The sequence below is a fragment of the Mus pahari genome, chromosome 15 (genome assembly GCF_900095145.1).
Source record: "Mus pahari chromosome 15, PAHARI_EIJ_v1.1, whole genome shotgun sequence".
Classification (NCBI taxonomy): Eukaryota; Metazoa; Chordata; class Mammalia; order Rodentia; family Muridae; genus Mus; species Mus pahari.
Window position 1 is genome coordinate 70,156,603 of NC_034604.1, and position 15,260 is coordinate 70,171,862.

Consider the following 15,260-nt stretch of genomic DNA (forward strand, 5'->3'; position numbering starts at 1 on the left):
CAAGCTGAAGACCTGAGTATGAATGTCTAGAACCTGTGTAGACCCAGATTTGGGTAACCCATACTGTGTAATCTCAATGTTCTTATAGGGAGGTGGGAAGTAGAGACAGAAAATCCCTTCAAGTTTAGTGCTAGAGTGACACACACACACACACACACACACACACACACACACACACACACACAGGACTGACATTGTGATCTAACTTACATGCTCTTGCCTTCATTGGCAGGTGAATATGGTGCACACACAAATGATTTAAAATCAAAGTAAGTCATGCATGGTGTGACTTATGCCTATAGTGCTAGGACTTGGGAAACTGAGGCAAGAGGGTTGCTGAGAATCTGTGTCTAACTGGTCTACATAATACTGGACCATCAAGGGTTACATAGGAAGACTGTCTCAAAAACAAAACAAGACAACAAAACAAAACAAAAAAAACTTACAAACTTAAGGTATTACTGCTAAACATTAAATGTATGAGTAAAATTTGTGATAGACATAACAGAAATTTAATTTTAAAATGTTCTATCATTTGAGTGTCTTTAGTTTTCTAATTTGTAAGAATTGTGTCTGTATGACCGGGGTATGGGGAGGGGCATAAAAAGCCAGTTATGCCTGGCAGTGGTGGTTCATGCGTTTAATCCCAGCACTTGGGAGGCAGAACCTGCAGATTTCTTAATTTGAGGCTAGCCTGGTCTACAGAGTGAGTTCCAGGACAGCCAGGACTACACAGAGAAACCCTGTCTCACAAAAAACTACAAGGACAGTTAAAGAAAGAACATTTCTATTTCTTTTTTTCTTTTCTTTCTTTCTTTTTGTTTTTTTGTTTTATTTTGTTTTTTGAGACAGGGTTTCTCTGTAGCCCTGGCTTTAACTGTCCTTGTAGTTTTTCTTTTACTAATTTCAGCAAGACTAAAGGAAAATAGTTTTTTGTTTTGGTTTGAGACAAGGATTCTCTGTATAACCAGGCTGGCCTTGAGCTCACAGAGAACTGCATGCCTCTGCTTCTTGAGGGTTGTTATTAAAGGTGTATACCAGTACTGCCAGGTGAAAATAGTTTTTCCTCTAATATAAATTTAAAAAAATATACTTTTATGTTTGGTGATTTTGTTTTTTGTTTGTTTTGAAGCGGGGTTTTTGTGTAGCCCTGGCTGTCCTAGAACTTGCTCATGAATTAATTGAGACTGCCATGCTAGTAATGCATATAGCCTGCTTTATAGCTGCCCTTAGAACCAAAGCAAACAGGATGCTTTTCAGGATTCTTTCTTGTCACTGTTTTTTTATAGATACTTTATTTATTTAAAAAAATTTCCCCCTGTTCTCAGCTTATAGGCATCAGAAACACAACAGGAAGGGAAGGTCTTTCATGATCCCATTTCTAGTTCAGCCAGAGATATTTCAAAGTTAGCCATCTCCCTATATATTGTGCCTGTTTTGTTTTGTTTTGTTTTTTCCTCTTCTCCATTTGAAAAGACTGTTGTAGTTGCAGGGGCACTGTGTGGTCTTTCTTTTGGAGAGGGTTATTTCTGTTGGAGATAGTTGAGAGTGCTGTCCTCTAGAGTCTCACTAGGATAGTCTATCGTAGTGTTCTTTGGAAGTGTATTACGTGTCTTAGATTGTAGTTTGTGTGTTGCCTTGGCACTATGCCAGTATTCTCATGTGCATTCTCACTTTTCACTCACTTAGAATATTTTGTTATATCAAATGTCAGGCACCATTCCTACAGGCCTATATACATATCATCTTTGAACATCTTTACTTGTAATTTTGACGAACTGCACATATTTTCGAAAGATAAATGGCTAGCTGAAAAGTTGGATCAAAGAGCATGAATATTTAATATTTTGATAATCAGTGAAGTTGAATTCAGCTTTGCACCAATTTATATTCTTCAGCATATGATTGTATTGCTTTGCCAGCATCTTCATGAACAATGTATTACTGGTTTTGTAATTCTTGTGAATCTCAACGATAACAGTTAATAATGTTTTATTCTTTTCATATCCTTAAGTCCTTTGTATTAGGATATATATACTTGGTAAGCTCCTGAGTATGACCAAACTGGTATAAAGTGATATGCTGACTCGTTATATCCATTACAATAGACTGTTTTATGTTATTTGAATAAATTCAAGAAAACGATGTAATTAAGTAAGATAGTGAGTGAGTATTAATTTGGAGGTGGCCATGTGCTCTATTTGTAGGGAAGAAATGAGATGCCTTAGGGAGTATGTTAATGTAGTTTAAGTGTTTTTAATAGGAAGAAAGAAGAAAACGAAGCTGGGCATAGTGCACATATCTATAACTTGGGAAGCTGAGGCAGAAGTATGGAGACTTCAAAGTCAGCCTCTGGTATATAGCAGGGCACTTCAGAGAGAGTGTGAAAACTGGGCTCAGCGTTCAAGGCTCCAATCACAGTCTTAGATGATGCAGTGTAATACATTAGTACACTCAGTGCTAACTTTATGAATTACCAGGTTGGCTAAACTGAGCCACAAATCTACCTATCAAATTTACATCTTTAATTTATATACATAAATTAAACCTTTAAAAAAAGTTTATATTGACCTTGTAGTAAGCCGCTTGCTTCTCTCTTGTTCTCTTGGACTCCCCCCCCCCCAAACCCATGGCTATGGCCAGCCTTACTTCTCTACTCTCTCCCTCTCTCTACCTCTCTACTTAACTCCCCTGCCCATGGCCCGAATAAACTATTCTATACTTTTTTTTTTTTTTTTAAAAAGGATATTTAACAAGGCATATTAAAATGGCAACTTTTTACCTAAGTATCTTACAAAGCCAGTGTAATTATTATCAAGTAGGTGGGTGACAATAGGTATAATTAGACTATAGCTTTTTTCCTTGAAATACTTCATTGATTTTACTTAATTATTTTGAGACAAGGTCTTACTGTGTAGCCTTGGCTGACTTGGTAGCACTATATTTTCCAGGCTTGCCTTGAACTCACAAAGATCTGCCTGCTTCTGCCTTCTGAGTGCTGCAATTGAAAATGTGTACTGTCATGCCTGACCCAGATTTTAATTTTTTTGAGTGCATTTTGGTATCCTTAAAATCAGACGTTGAGACTTTCTGGAGCTGGAGTTACAGGTTGTTGACAACCATTTGATGTAGGTGTTAAAAGTTTAACTTTGGTCCTCCGTAGGAACAAAAAGCCCTGAGCAGTCTTTTCAGACCCTCATCCTCCCTCCCTCCCTCCCGAGGACTTAAATGCAGACTACCAGAACTAAAAATTTATCTGTATATTTTCTGTTTTCAGATAGCTTTCACGTATGTTAATTGTCATAAAAAGTAGAGAAAAGTGTTACCATATTAATTGAGAAAGATTAGAAGTTTTATATCAATTTTATTTTCGTGTGTGTGTTTATGTTCCTCATTTTTTAACCTTGTTCTTTTTGGGGCACTCTCTACTTGTGTTAGATATTTTCAGATTTATGGCTAGAGAAACACAGTACTCATGCTGTCAGGTAAGATTGAAAACACTGTTTATTCACTTGGTTGCTTGGTTTGTGCTAGAGATTGGGTCTAGGATCTTGGTCCAGTCTTCCTAGTGCTGCGCTGGATGTAGCCCAGCCAGTTTGTGTCCCTTGTAATCTCACAATGTGGGCTGTTGTATTATGGTTGACAGTTACAGGGTGAACTTAGTCTTTGACAGAGGAAAGAGGAAGCCACACAAGCGGAAGGGAAGAAAGGACAAGCAGAGACCGAGGCGTGTGTGGTGGTGGGGGACTTACTTTGTTCTATGTCCCATAATTGTCATGTAATGTTAAACTGCTTCATGTGTAGATCATCATCTTAAATGGCCCCTCTTTTTTTTTTTTTTTCATTTTTTTCATTCGTTTGAGGAAATATGAATTAGAATTATATCTCTGAGAAGCATCACTCTGCAGTGAAGTGCCCATGCTTCTTACTCAAGGAGTAAATGTTTTCTTGATTTGATGTGACTGACAAAGAGCTTTTTGATATTAGATATTTAGCCATCATCTTGTTCATGATCTTGGATAATTGTAGCAGTAACATAAAGGAGTTACTTTGGCTTGCTCTTGGGTGATGTTGCAGTACTTTATGGTCTATTCTCCCTCTCTGTCTGTCAGTAGGCTATTATTTGTGAGACAAGATCTCTGTAGCATTAAGCTCATTGTACATTCCAGGCTGGCTTTGAACTCATGATCCCCTTACCCCTCACCCTTTTGAGAGCTAAGATTACAGGCTTTGCCACAATGCCTGTAATGAGCATTAGAACATCAGTACTAATGTGTTACATTTCTTCGTGATGTTTTCAATATATTTTAGCTTTTAATAATATGGTTTAGCAGGATAACTTTACCAGATAATTAATTCTTTATAACTAGGTTATATCTTACAAGCAATAATTACTACTCAGCAAATTTACCCAAAGTTTTGAAATTTTTGGACTTTTGTATGCTCTGAGTACTTAAATATAAAGCACTAAAATAACAAAGATGTACTTTTTGAATTGTTATTTATTTTATATCCATTGGTGTATCTGTGTGAAGGTGTCAGAACTGGAACGAGTTAGAGTGGTGAGCTGCCATGTGGGAATTGGATATTGAATCTGGGTCCTCTGAAAGAGCTGCCAGTGCTGTTAGCCCCTGAGCCATTTCTCCAGCCCCGAGAAAACATGCATTTCTTGGGTGGCCTGCTCTGATGGATGTGTCTGATACTCAGGAGATAGCCAGAGTGAAATGTCACCTTGAATGGTTTTATTATATTCTGATATCACAGTATATATAGTTCATGTTTTACAATACTGAATGATTATTTAAAATTAAGCTCGTTTGGATAACTATACTGAAGATTGTAGATGAATACATTTTCATACAATCCTGGAGTTTTAGAGTATTAATTACATTTAACCTTTAACATTTCAGTGCTTTGCTCGTTATTACAGGTGCTTCTTTGTTACTGAATACATCTTTTTCCCTCCTCAGTTCAAAGCAGTATTCAGCGGTTTCAAGAGAAGTTTTTTATTTTTGCTTTGACACCTCAGCAAGTTAGAGAGATATGTATTTCAAGGTAAGCGGAATATTTCAAATATAATTTTCCTTGAAGGTTATGTGTTTGCCTTATAGAGTTATAACAAAATACAATAGACTAGGTGACTTAAACAGAAATTTATTTTCAAAATTCTAGATAGTTCTGTCTAAGACCAAGGTAAGCTTTGTTACTCCGAAAGCCTTTTCTAATGGCTTACACATTTTGCTGCGTCACACATGACTTTTTTTCTGTTGAAATGCATTCCAGCTATGCAACATGATACTGTCATGATGACCATGTCTGTTAACTTAGGGGTTTCTTTAAGAATTGTAATTGCATCTATAAAAGCAATTACAAATGCAGTCACTTTGTGGTTAAGGTTTCCATGTATAAACTCTGGGAGCTCACAATTCAGTTTACAAAAGTTGAACTAATTCCCCCCCCCCCCATCTCTTTCTGTGTCTCTGTCTCTTCCCCCTCTCCTCTTCCCTCTCCCTCCCTCCCTCCCTCCCTCCCTCCCATCCTTCCTTCCTTCCTTCCTTCCTTCCTTCCTTCCTTCCTTCCTTCCTTCCTTCCTTCCACTTTTATACATTGGTTTGGGGGTGGGGGTGGTGTCGAATGTCATGGTGCATGTGTCAGGAATTCTCTAATGTGGCAATTAGGGATCAAACTCTTCAGGACAATAGACTTAGTTAGCATCCAGTACCTTTACCACTGAGCTGTGTTGCCATGCCCAATTGTACTATTTCTTAAGTGATAATAGTTTAACTATAAGTCATAGTAAATACTGTGGAGCCGGGCGTGGTAGAGCACGCCTTTAATCCCAGCACTTGGGAGGCAGAGGCAGGCGGATTTCTGAGTTCGAGGCCAGCCTGGTCTACAGAGTGAGTTCCAGGACAACCAGGGCTACACAGAGAAACCCTGTCACGAACCCCCCCTCCCCCCAAAAATACTGTGTACTAGAAAAAGTTGCAACCTTTGAATTTAACCTCAAGAATCTTTTAAAGTTTTTTTAAAGACACATTTGCCAATATTTTTTGTTTTACTGGTATTTGGAATTAAACCCTGGGTCTTCTGTGTGCTGGGCAAATGCTCCTATCACCTTCAGTGTTTCAACTGAAAGTTTTATTTTAAATAGGGCAGCATAATAAAAAGTGAAAATTTGGCATGGTAATGCATCCCTGTAATCCTTGTGCTCCAGAGATAGAGACAAGAGGATCAGAAGTTCAAGGTCAGCTTTGGCTACCTGAAATCTGTTTCAAAGTAAAAATGAATTTGTTAGTAACCCAAAGGTAAAATAACTGTAAACAGACATTTTGGGACTAAATGTGAATAATTTAATGATTATTCTTGGGTAAGAACAAAAACTGGGGGCTGGAGCGCTGTTTTCCAGAGGTCCTGAGTTCAATTCCCAGCTACCACCAGGTGGCTCACAACCATCTGTAATGGGATCTGATGCCCTCTTCTGGTGTGTCTGAAGACAGCTACAATCTACTCACATACAGAAAATTTTAAAAAAAAAAGAAAAAAAAGAAAACAAAAACTGGGCTAGGAATGGTGGCTCTTGTCTTTGGTCCCAGCACTCAAGAGGAAGAGGCAGACACAGGCCAACCTGGTTTATAAACTCTGAGACCTTGTCTTAAAAAGAAAAGTACTCCTTTATTTGAGCTTGACATAGAGTCACTTTGGAGGAGGGAACGTCAGGTGAGCCAGTCTAGTGCCAGCACTAAATAGGGCTGGTGCTGTTTTAGTTACGGTTCTGTTTCTGTAGTGAAACACCACGGCCAAGGCAATTATAAAGGAAGCATTTCGTGGGGGCTTGCTTACAGAGAGTCAATCAGTGGGCACTGGGGTAGGAGCTAATAGCCTGATCTGCTGGCAGAGCAGAGTCGGGGAGGGGAGAGCTGGAGTCTAACTGGGCCCAGCATGGGCTTTTGAACTTCAAAGCTTAACTTTATTTAGTCTTAACCATAAGGACACACCTCCTCCAACAAGGCCACACCTACTCTTAAAATTGCCACACCTCTAATTGGTCCTAAATAGTTCCTGTAAATGAGAACAAAGCATTCCAACCAGAACCTGTGAGACCATTCTTTTTTTTTTTTAAAAAAGATTTATTTATTTTATGTTTATGAGTACAATGTTGCTATCTTCAGACACACCAGAGGAGGGCATCTGATCCCTTACAGATGATTGTGAGCCATCATGTGGTTGCTGGGAATTGAACTCAGGACCTCTGGAAGAGCAGACTGTGCTCTTATTCCCTGAGCCATCTCTCCAGGCCCCTGTGGGACCATTCTTACTGAAATAAGCATACCAGCAGGCCATTTTCTTGAATGTCAGTTGCTTTCAGGCAGCCCATCTCTCTGAAAGATGCCACCCATGTGTGCTGTTACTGAATACTGTAGGAAAGTAAGCTGAGCAAGCCCAGTAAGGAGCAGTCCTCCTTGGCCTCTGCATCAGCTCTTCCCTCCAGGTTCCAGCCCTGCTTGATTGAATTCAAGCCCTGACTCCTTTCAGCCAGGGCGTATCGTTCCATAAAAGCTATAAGCTAGAGTATCCCCCACCCCCAAATTGTTATGGTCATGGTGTTTATCACTGCAGTAAGACAAGAAACAAACAAAACCAGATAAACCAGAATAGTTCTGGGCAAGGTTAGCCATGTAGCTTCCCTCCCTGGCCAGAATAACAGAGAAATACTGTTCCTCTTTTCAGTTTTGGGTGGAGAAGAGGAATTCTAGTGGCATGGGACTCAGAGTCATTTTATTACTCTGTAAAAATGCATTTACGAGGTAAAAAGGGAAAGTAAAAAGGTAAGTTGTAGTGTGATGAGTTCCAGTTCTAGAAGGAGCCAGTTTTGGGTGCTGGAGAGATGACTCCATGGTTCAGAGCACTTAATGCTGTTCTCGCCAGGTTCACAGCCCTCTGTAACTCCAGTGCAGGGTCTGGCGCCCTCTTCTAGCCTCCTTCAGTCTTTATTATGGAAGTGTGCATTATCAAGATCCTAGGCGAATAGTATATCCAGATAATATATCATGAAATTCTTGGCACTTAGCATTTTAAAGTGTGTCTGATATTGTATGGAAAAGACTCTGATACACAACTTTAGACGTTTTTGAGCAATCATACTGGTTTTTTATAAATTATATCTTGAAATCCTCAAGATTTTATAATTTATAAAGTTTAAGGTTCCACAGAGTAATGTTTACGTAAATAAATTCGTTTGTAATATTCTTGGGATATAAATAAGCCAACAAAGAACACAAAAGTAAAAATTATTTTAAATAGAACTTTGTATCATTAATCTAGTGATAAGTCTATTTTTGAGAACTTTTACTTAAAAGTTTTTTTGTACAAGGCATAGTATTAAATGACATATGACTTTCTACAACTGATTGCAGTCTTGTTAATGAGTCAAATTATTTAACTGAAGTGTCCATTGGCACTGCAAGCTATTATATTAAAAACCCAGTTTACTTAGGACAAATGAATTGATGTGAGGAGGAAGATCACTGTTAATCTTGGTTGTCTTAGAAAACTGCTGAGTTAGTATGTGGGCTTTTGAAGGAAGTGAAGATGTAGATTGGAAAATACATATTTCAAGGTGCTTTTTATTCTATGTGTGCATGTGGTATGTGTGTGAGTCCATATGCAGAGGCCTGAGGAAGCTATTGAACGTCTTACCCTCCCCATCTTACTCTGTTGACACAGTCTTCAGTGATCCTGTGCCTAGGCTTGCAGCCAGCAAGCTCCTATGTTCTTCCTGTTGCTTTCTGCCCTCAACCCTTCACTCCCGTGCTGGAGTTATAGTTACGATTATGCCTGGCATTTTGTGTTGTGAGGCAAACCCTCTTATTCCCAGTTCTAGTTGTTACCCATTATGAATGTACTTATTGCTTTAGATGGTTGATTGTGATTAACTTCATGTATATTTATCCCAGTATAAAATTTTACCAAGTAATGCTGTTTTCCATTGATTTGAAAAGAAATGGAACATGCACATTACAAACACAGTATTTTCAGAACTGGGGAATCTATTGGTAAAAACAATCCTTTTCCTAATAAATGTATATGAAAGTTTGCTGAGACTTATTACCAACATTTAATCCCCTGTTGGGCTCTCCCTTCCTTTTTGTACTGAAGTATTTCAAAGCTGGTCACTTGCATTATGTAATACACAGTTGTGCTTAAGTATGCAGCTCTAATGGATTTTACAGGATTATTCATAAAGTTCTGTATGTGTGTGTGTGTGTGTGTCTGCTTGTGCAAATGTGTGTGCAGGTTGCTGTATGTAAAAACCAGTAGTTGGCATCAGGTCCTTATTTTGTCCACTTTATGTATTGAGGCAGGGCCTCTCAGTTGAAACTTTGTAGCTCACTGGCGACTCGAGCTATCAAGTTTGCTTTGGGCAATCCCAGTTTGCATCTCCTGATTGCTGGGATTGTAGGTGAGTTGCTACTCCTGGTATTTAATTTTAAGAGTACTGAGGACTTGAATTGTGGTCCTCATGAATCTTTTATAAATTGAGCCATCTCTCCAGCTCTCACTCAGAAGTTAATTAATTCTATAATAAAGTCGTATCTGGCCCATGTTCAAAATTTTGATGTTGTCAAGTAAGGGCTACATACTACTTTTTTTTTCTTTTTTTCTTTTTATTGGATATTTTCTTTATTTACATTTCAAATGTTATCCCCTTTCCTGGTCCCTCCCTCCCCTGAAACTCCCCATCCCATCCTCCCTCCCCCTACTTTTATGAGGGTGTTCCTCCACCCACCCACCCACCCACTACCACCTCCCCTCCTTCCCCTACACTGGGGCATCTATCCAGCCTTCAGAGGACCAAGGACCTCTCCTCCTACTGATGCATGACAAGGCCATCCTCTGCTACATATGCAACTGGAGCCATGTGTACTCCTTTGTTGATGACTTAGTCCCTGGGAGCTCTTGGGGGACTGGCTGCTTGATATTGTTATTCTTCCTGTGGAGTTGCAATCCCCTTCAACTCCTTCAGTCCTTTCTCTAACTCCTCTATTGGGGACCCTGTGATCAGTCCAGTGGTTGGCTGAGAGCATCGTCTCTGTATTTGTAAGGCTCTGGCAGGGCCTTTCAGGAGACAGCCATACCAGGCTCTTTTCAGCATGCACTCCTTGGCATCCACAATAGTGTCTGGGTTTGGCAACTATATATGGGATGAATCCCCAGGTGAGACAGACTCTCGATGGCCTTTCCTTTAGTCTCTGCTCAACACTTTATCTCCATATTTGCTCCTGTGAGTATTTTGTTATCCTTGTTTGTTATCCTTCTAAAAAAGTACTGAAGCACCCACACTTCTTGACCTTCATGTAGTCTGTGAATTTTATCTTGGGTATTTGTAGCTTTTGGGTTAATATCCATTTATCAGTGAGTGTATTGTGATTGGGTTACCTCACTCAAGGTGATATTTCCTAGTTCTATCCATTTGCCTAAGAATTTCATGAATTCATCATTTTTAATAGTTGAATAGTACTCCATTGTGTGAATGTACCATATTTTCTGTATCCATTCCTCTGTTGAAGGACATCTGGGTTCTTTCCAGCTTCTGGCTATTATAAATAAGGATGCTATGAACATAGTGAAGCATGTGTCCTTATTACATGTTGGAGCATCTTTTGGGTATATGCCCAGGAGTGGTATAGCTGGGTCCTATGTCCAATTTTCTGAGGAACCGCCAGACTGATTTCCAGAGTGGTTGTACCAGCTTGCAATCCCACCAGCAATGGAAGAGTGTTCCTCTTCCTCTATATCCTCGGCAGCATCTGCTGTCACCTGAGTTTTTGATCTTAGCTATTCTGACTGGTTTGAGGTGGAATCTCAGGGTTGTTTTGATTCCCATTTCCCTGATGACTAAGGATGTTGAACATTTCTTTAGATGCTTCTTGGCTATTCACTATTCCTCAGTTGAGAATTCTTTGTTTAGCTCTGTACCCCAAATTTTAATAGGGTTATTTGATTTTCTGGAGTCTTAACTTCTTGAGTTCTTTGTATATATTGGATATTAGCCCTGTATCAATCAGATTTAGGATTGGTAAAGATCTTTTCCCAATCTTTTGGTTGCCTTTTTGTCCTATTGACAGTGTCCTTTGCCTTACAGAAGCTTTGCAATTTTATGAGGTCCTATTTATCAATTCTTGATCTTAGAGCGTGAGCCATTGGTGTTCTGTTCAGGAATTTTTCCCCTGTGCCCATGTGTTCAAGGCTCTTCCCCACTTTCTCCTCTATAAGTTTTAGTGTCTCTGGTTTTGTGTGGAGGTCTCGATCCACTTGGACTTGAGCTTTGTACAAGGAGATAAGAATGGATCGATTTGCATTCTACATGCTGACCACCAGTTGAACCAGCACCATTTGTTAAAGATGATGTCTTTTTTCCACTGGATGGTTTTAGCTCCTTTGTCAAAGATCAAGTGACCGTAGTGTGTGGGTTCATTTCTGGGTCTTCAGTTCTATTCCATTGATCTTCCTGCCTGTCTCTGTACCAATACCATACAGTTTTGTTTTGTTTTGTTTTGTTTTTTAATCACTATTGCTCTGTAATAAGCTTGAGGTCAGGGATAGTGATTCCCCCAGAATTTCTTTTATTATTTAGAGTAGTTTTCACAACCCTGGGTTTTTTGTTATTCCAAATGAATTTGCAAATTGTTCTTTCTAACTTTATGGAGAATTGATTTGGAATTTTGATGGGGATTGCATTGAATCTGTAGATTGCTTCCAGCACGATGGCCATTTTTACTATATTAATTCTGCCAATCCATGAGCATGGGAGATCTTTCAATTTTCTGAGGTCTTCGATTTATTTCTTTAGAGACTTGAAGATCTTGTCATACAGATCTTTCACTTGCTTGGTTAGAATCACCCCAAGTTATGTAATATTATTTGTGACTTTTGTGAAGGGCATTGTTCCCCTAATTTTTTCTCAGCCTGATTATCCTTTGAGTAGAGAAAGGCCACTGATTTGTTGGAGTTAATTTTATATCCAGCCACTTTGCTGAAGTTGTTATCAGCTTTAGGAGTTTGCTGGTGGAACTTTTTGGGGTCACTTAAGTATACTATCATATCATCTACAAATAGTAATATTTTGACTTCTTCCTTTCCAGTTTGTATCCCTTTGACCTCCTTATGTTGTCTATTTGCTCTAGCTAGTACTATGTTGAATAGATAGGGAGAGAGTGGGCAGTCTTGTCTAGTCCCTGATTTTAGTGAGATGGTGTTCTTAGCTGCCTGTCTCTTCGACCCTTATTGTGCTTTTTAAATTTAAGGCAATTTTGATTTATAGAAAAATTGTAAAACATAATGTATTTGGCCTTTACTCAGATTCCTGTAATATTAGCTGCTATCATAAGCTTTGTGTAATTATCAAAAATAAGAAAGTAACATTAGCATAGTGGACTTCGTTTCTGGATCCAGTCCCTAATTATATTTAATTGTGAAACTGTCTTAGTTTTCTTTCACTTAGTGACTGTTTTCTTCTTCATTTCTTCATGAAATCCCTCACTCCACACCCTTCGTAGCTATCAGAGAACAGCCTGTAGGAGTTGGCTGCTTGCTTCTACCAATAGGACCCTGGGAGAGTTTTCAGATTGTTAGGCTTGTCAGCACATACAGAACTATTTTGCTGGCCCTTATGGTTTTACTGTGATTAGATGATGTGTGTCTTACCAAAATTTTGTTATATGTTCTTTTCAGAGGATATCATGCACTACATAATGTTTTTGTTCTTTGGTCATGCTGACATATCATTTGGATCATCTGTCTGTTATAGTGTCCCTGATCTTTCCTCATTATTATAAGTGAATATTTTGGGGAAATACTACAAGACTGGGCATATATATTTTTCTCCTTAAACCCTTGCAAACACTCTGGAATCTTGCACTTTTCAGTTTCTATTTGGGTTAGTTTTCTGTAAAGAATTGTTAACTGATCTTCTTTTATTTATTTATTTGTGTAATTATAGGTTCATAGATAAATTTTGGGTTGTAACCCAGTGCTATAGGAATTTATTTTATGGTTCCAATTGTACTGTCTTACTTTGGTTATCTTTCAGATTAGATCCTAGATCCTTTAACTTCTTGTTGTTGCTATTATCTTAATTAATGGCACTTTATTTTGTTGTTTTGTTGTTGTGTTTGGCCCTTTTGAACGAGGGTCTTACTGTATAGTCCAAACTGGCCTTGAACTTGTTTCAGACTCCTTCCCTCAGCCTTATTTTATGTGTATGGGTGTTCTGCCTGAGTGTATATGTCAGTGTGTTCTATGATGTGTCCCTGGGAAGACCAGAGGAGGGCGCTGGTTCCTTGGGACAAGAGTTACAGTTGAAAGATGACATAGTCATGCTGGATCCTCTGGAAGAGCAGCCGGTGTTGTTAATCACTGAGCCATCTTTCTAGCTTCATGACATGACTTTTCACACAAACAAATGGAAATGGTAATCAGGAGTGGTGATACACACCTTTAATCACAGCAGCAGTACGTGGATCTCTCTGAGGCCAGCTTGGTCTCCATTGTGATCTCTAGAATAGTCAGGACATAGGGACCCTTTAGAGGAGAGAAGGGGAAGGGGTGGGGGAGAAAGATATTATGTCTAAAATTGAACTTGTTTTTTTCCCAACCTTCCTGTCTATCTTGTTTTTCCAGCCATTTATTCACTTAGCATATATTTACTGACTCTGCTGTAGCACCCAACAATACTCAATGTAACAAAGATACAAAATTGAAAAATAAACTGGCCCTGTAAGAGTTTCTCCATTTCACTGAAGCTTCAGGAGCCAAACTCAATTGTTTGATTTGGATAAGTGGAATATTTGAATGACTTAATAAAAGCATTGTTTAGAAAGGGTCAGGAGTATATGGGATATTGGAATATTTTGAAGAAATGGTTCAGAAGGATGTAGGGTCCGGGATATTAAACCCAGGCATTTGAATTATCTATTTAATCATCACAATAACTTAATGAAGTAGACGTATGTATGTATGTATGTATGTATTCTGTCTTTAACACATAAAAGAACTGAATACAGAAAGGTTGAGTAATTTGCACAACAAGGTCGTAGAATTTGGGATTTGAGAGTCCCTGTGCCTTCCAGGGAACTACAGAATGTGAAGCAGTGAGCAAGTTGAAGGCTAAACTTGCTTCTTCAGGTTTCTCATGTTAGGACTACTGTGTAATATAATCTCTGGTATCCTCCAACACTTAGATTAATGGTTAAGAGTGATCTTCCAGGCATACAGTGCCATGTGTGCTGGCTAGGTTGGTGTGGTTTGGTTTTTGGTTTGTTTGTTCTTGTTTAGTCTTTTTGACACAAGGTAGAGTCATCTGAGGGGAGGGAACCTCAATGAAGAAAATGCCTTCATAAGATCAGGCTGTAGACAGCTGGGTAGAGCATTTTCTTAATTAGTGACACTCCTCCCTGGTCTCTGCATCAGCTCCTGCCTACAGGTTCCTGCTCAGTTTCAATTTCTGCCTTGACTTCCCTCAGTGGATGTGTAAACTTTACTCCCTAAGTTGCTTTTGGTTGTGGTGTTTGGTCATAGCAACAGTAGCCCTAAGACATGTAGCAAGGAAGATGCTTCTTGAGTTGTAACGTTGTGCATCCATTTGACCTGAAGTCTGGGGTCTTGTTCTGTCTGTCTATCATGCATGTTCATTTTGAATCCTCTGGAGTTGGATCTTTAGCTGGGTACTGGGAATTGAACTCTTGTCCTCCAGAAGAGCAGTGCATGCTGTTAACCACTGACTATCTCTCCAGCTGCTGGAGATGTTGTTAAAATGCAGATTCTAATTGTATAACAATTCTTAGGTATAGACTCCATTTTGAGACTAAAAAAAAATAATCTAGAAATCATAAAAGTTTCTGTGTCTATAGTTGAGTAGATGGTTATGAAATTGCCCTTATTACCATGTTGAAATTGTAGGTATTAGTTCTATTTTACCATAGTCACCTGTGCAGCTCTAAAAACTGTGCCATTATACTCAAACCAAAGAATTACCTGGAGAGGAAACTTTATATTTAACAAAAACGTCTCTAAACGATCAGAATGTTCAGTCAAGGTGAAGGACAACTAAGCATGGGAATTAGTTCATTAAACTCCTCCAGAACCTAGAATACACCTCTTCATGTTAGCTACATTTGTTATATATAAAAGCAAATATTGTATCACTGAAGTTCCTATGAACTGAAAAAATACCTCAAAACTGACTAAGTTTAGTGAGG

At 38.8% G+C, this 15,260-nt stretch overlaps 1 protein-coding gene across 10 annotated transcripts in view; it reads left to right on the forward strand.

Annotated features, from left to right (window-relative positions):
- The window catches only part of Pias2 (protein inhibitor of activated STAT 2), a 70,322-nt gene that overhangs the window by 21,483 nt on the left and 33,579 nt on the right, over nt 1–15,260 (forward strand). For all 10 annotated transcript variants that reach the window (XM_021214241.1, XM_021214243.1, XM_029546744.1 and 7 more), the window contains one exon: nt 4,971–5,055. In XM_021214241.1, coding sequence (XP_021069900.1) covers nt 4,971–5,055 — 85 coding nt within the window. The remainder of the gene's footprint in view (nt 1–4,970; nt 5,056–15,260) is intronic.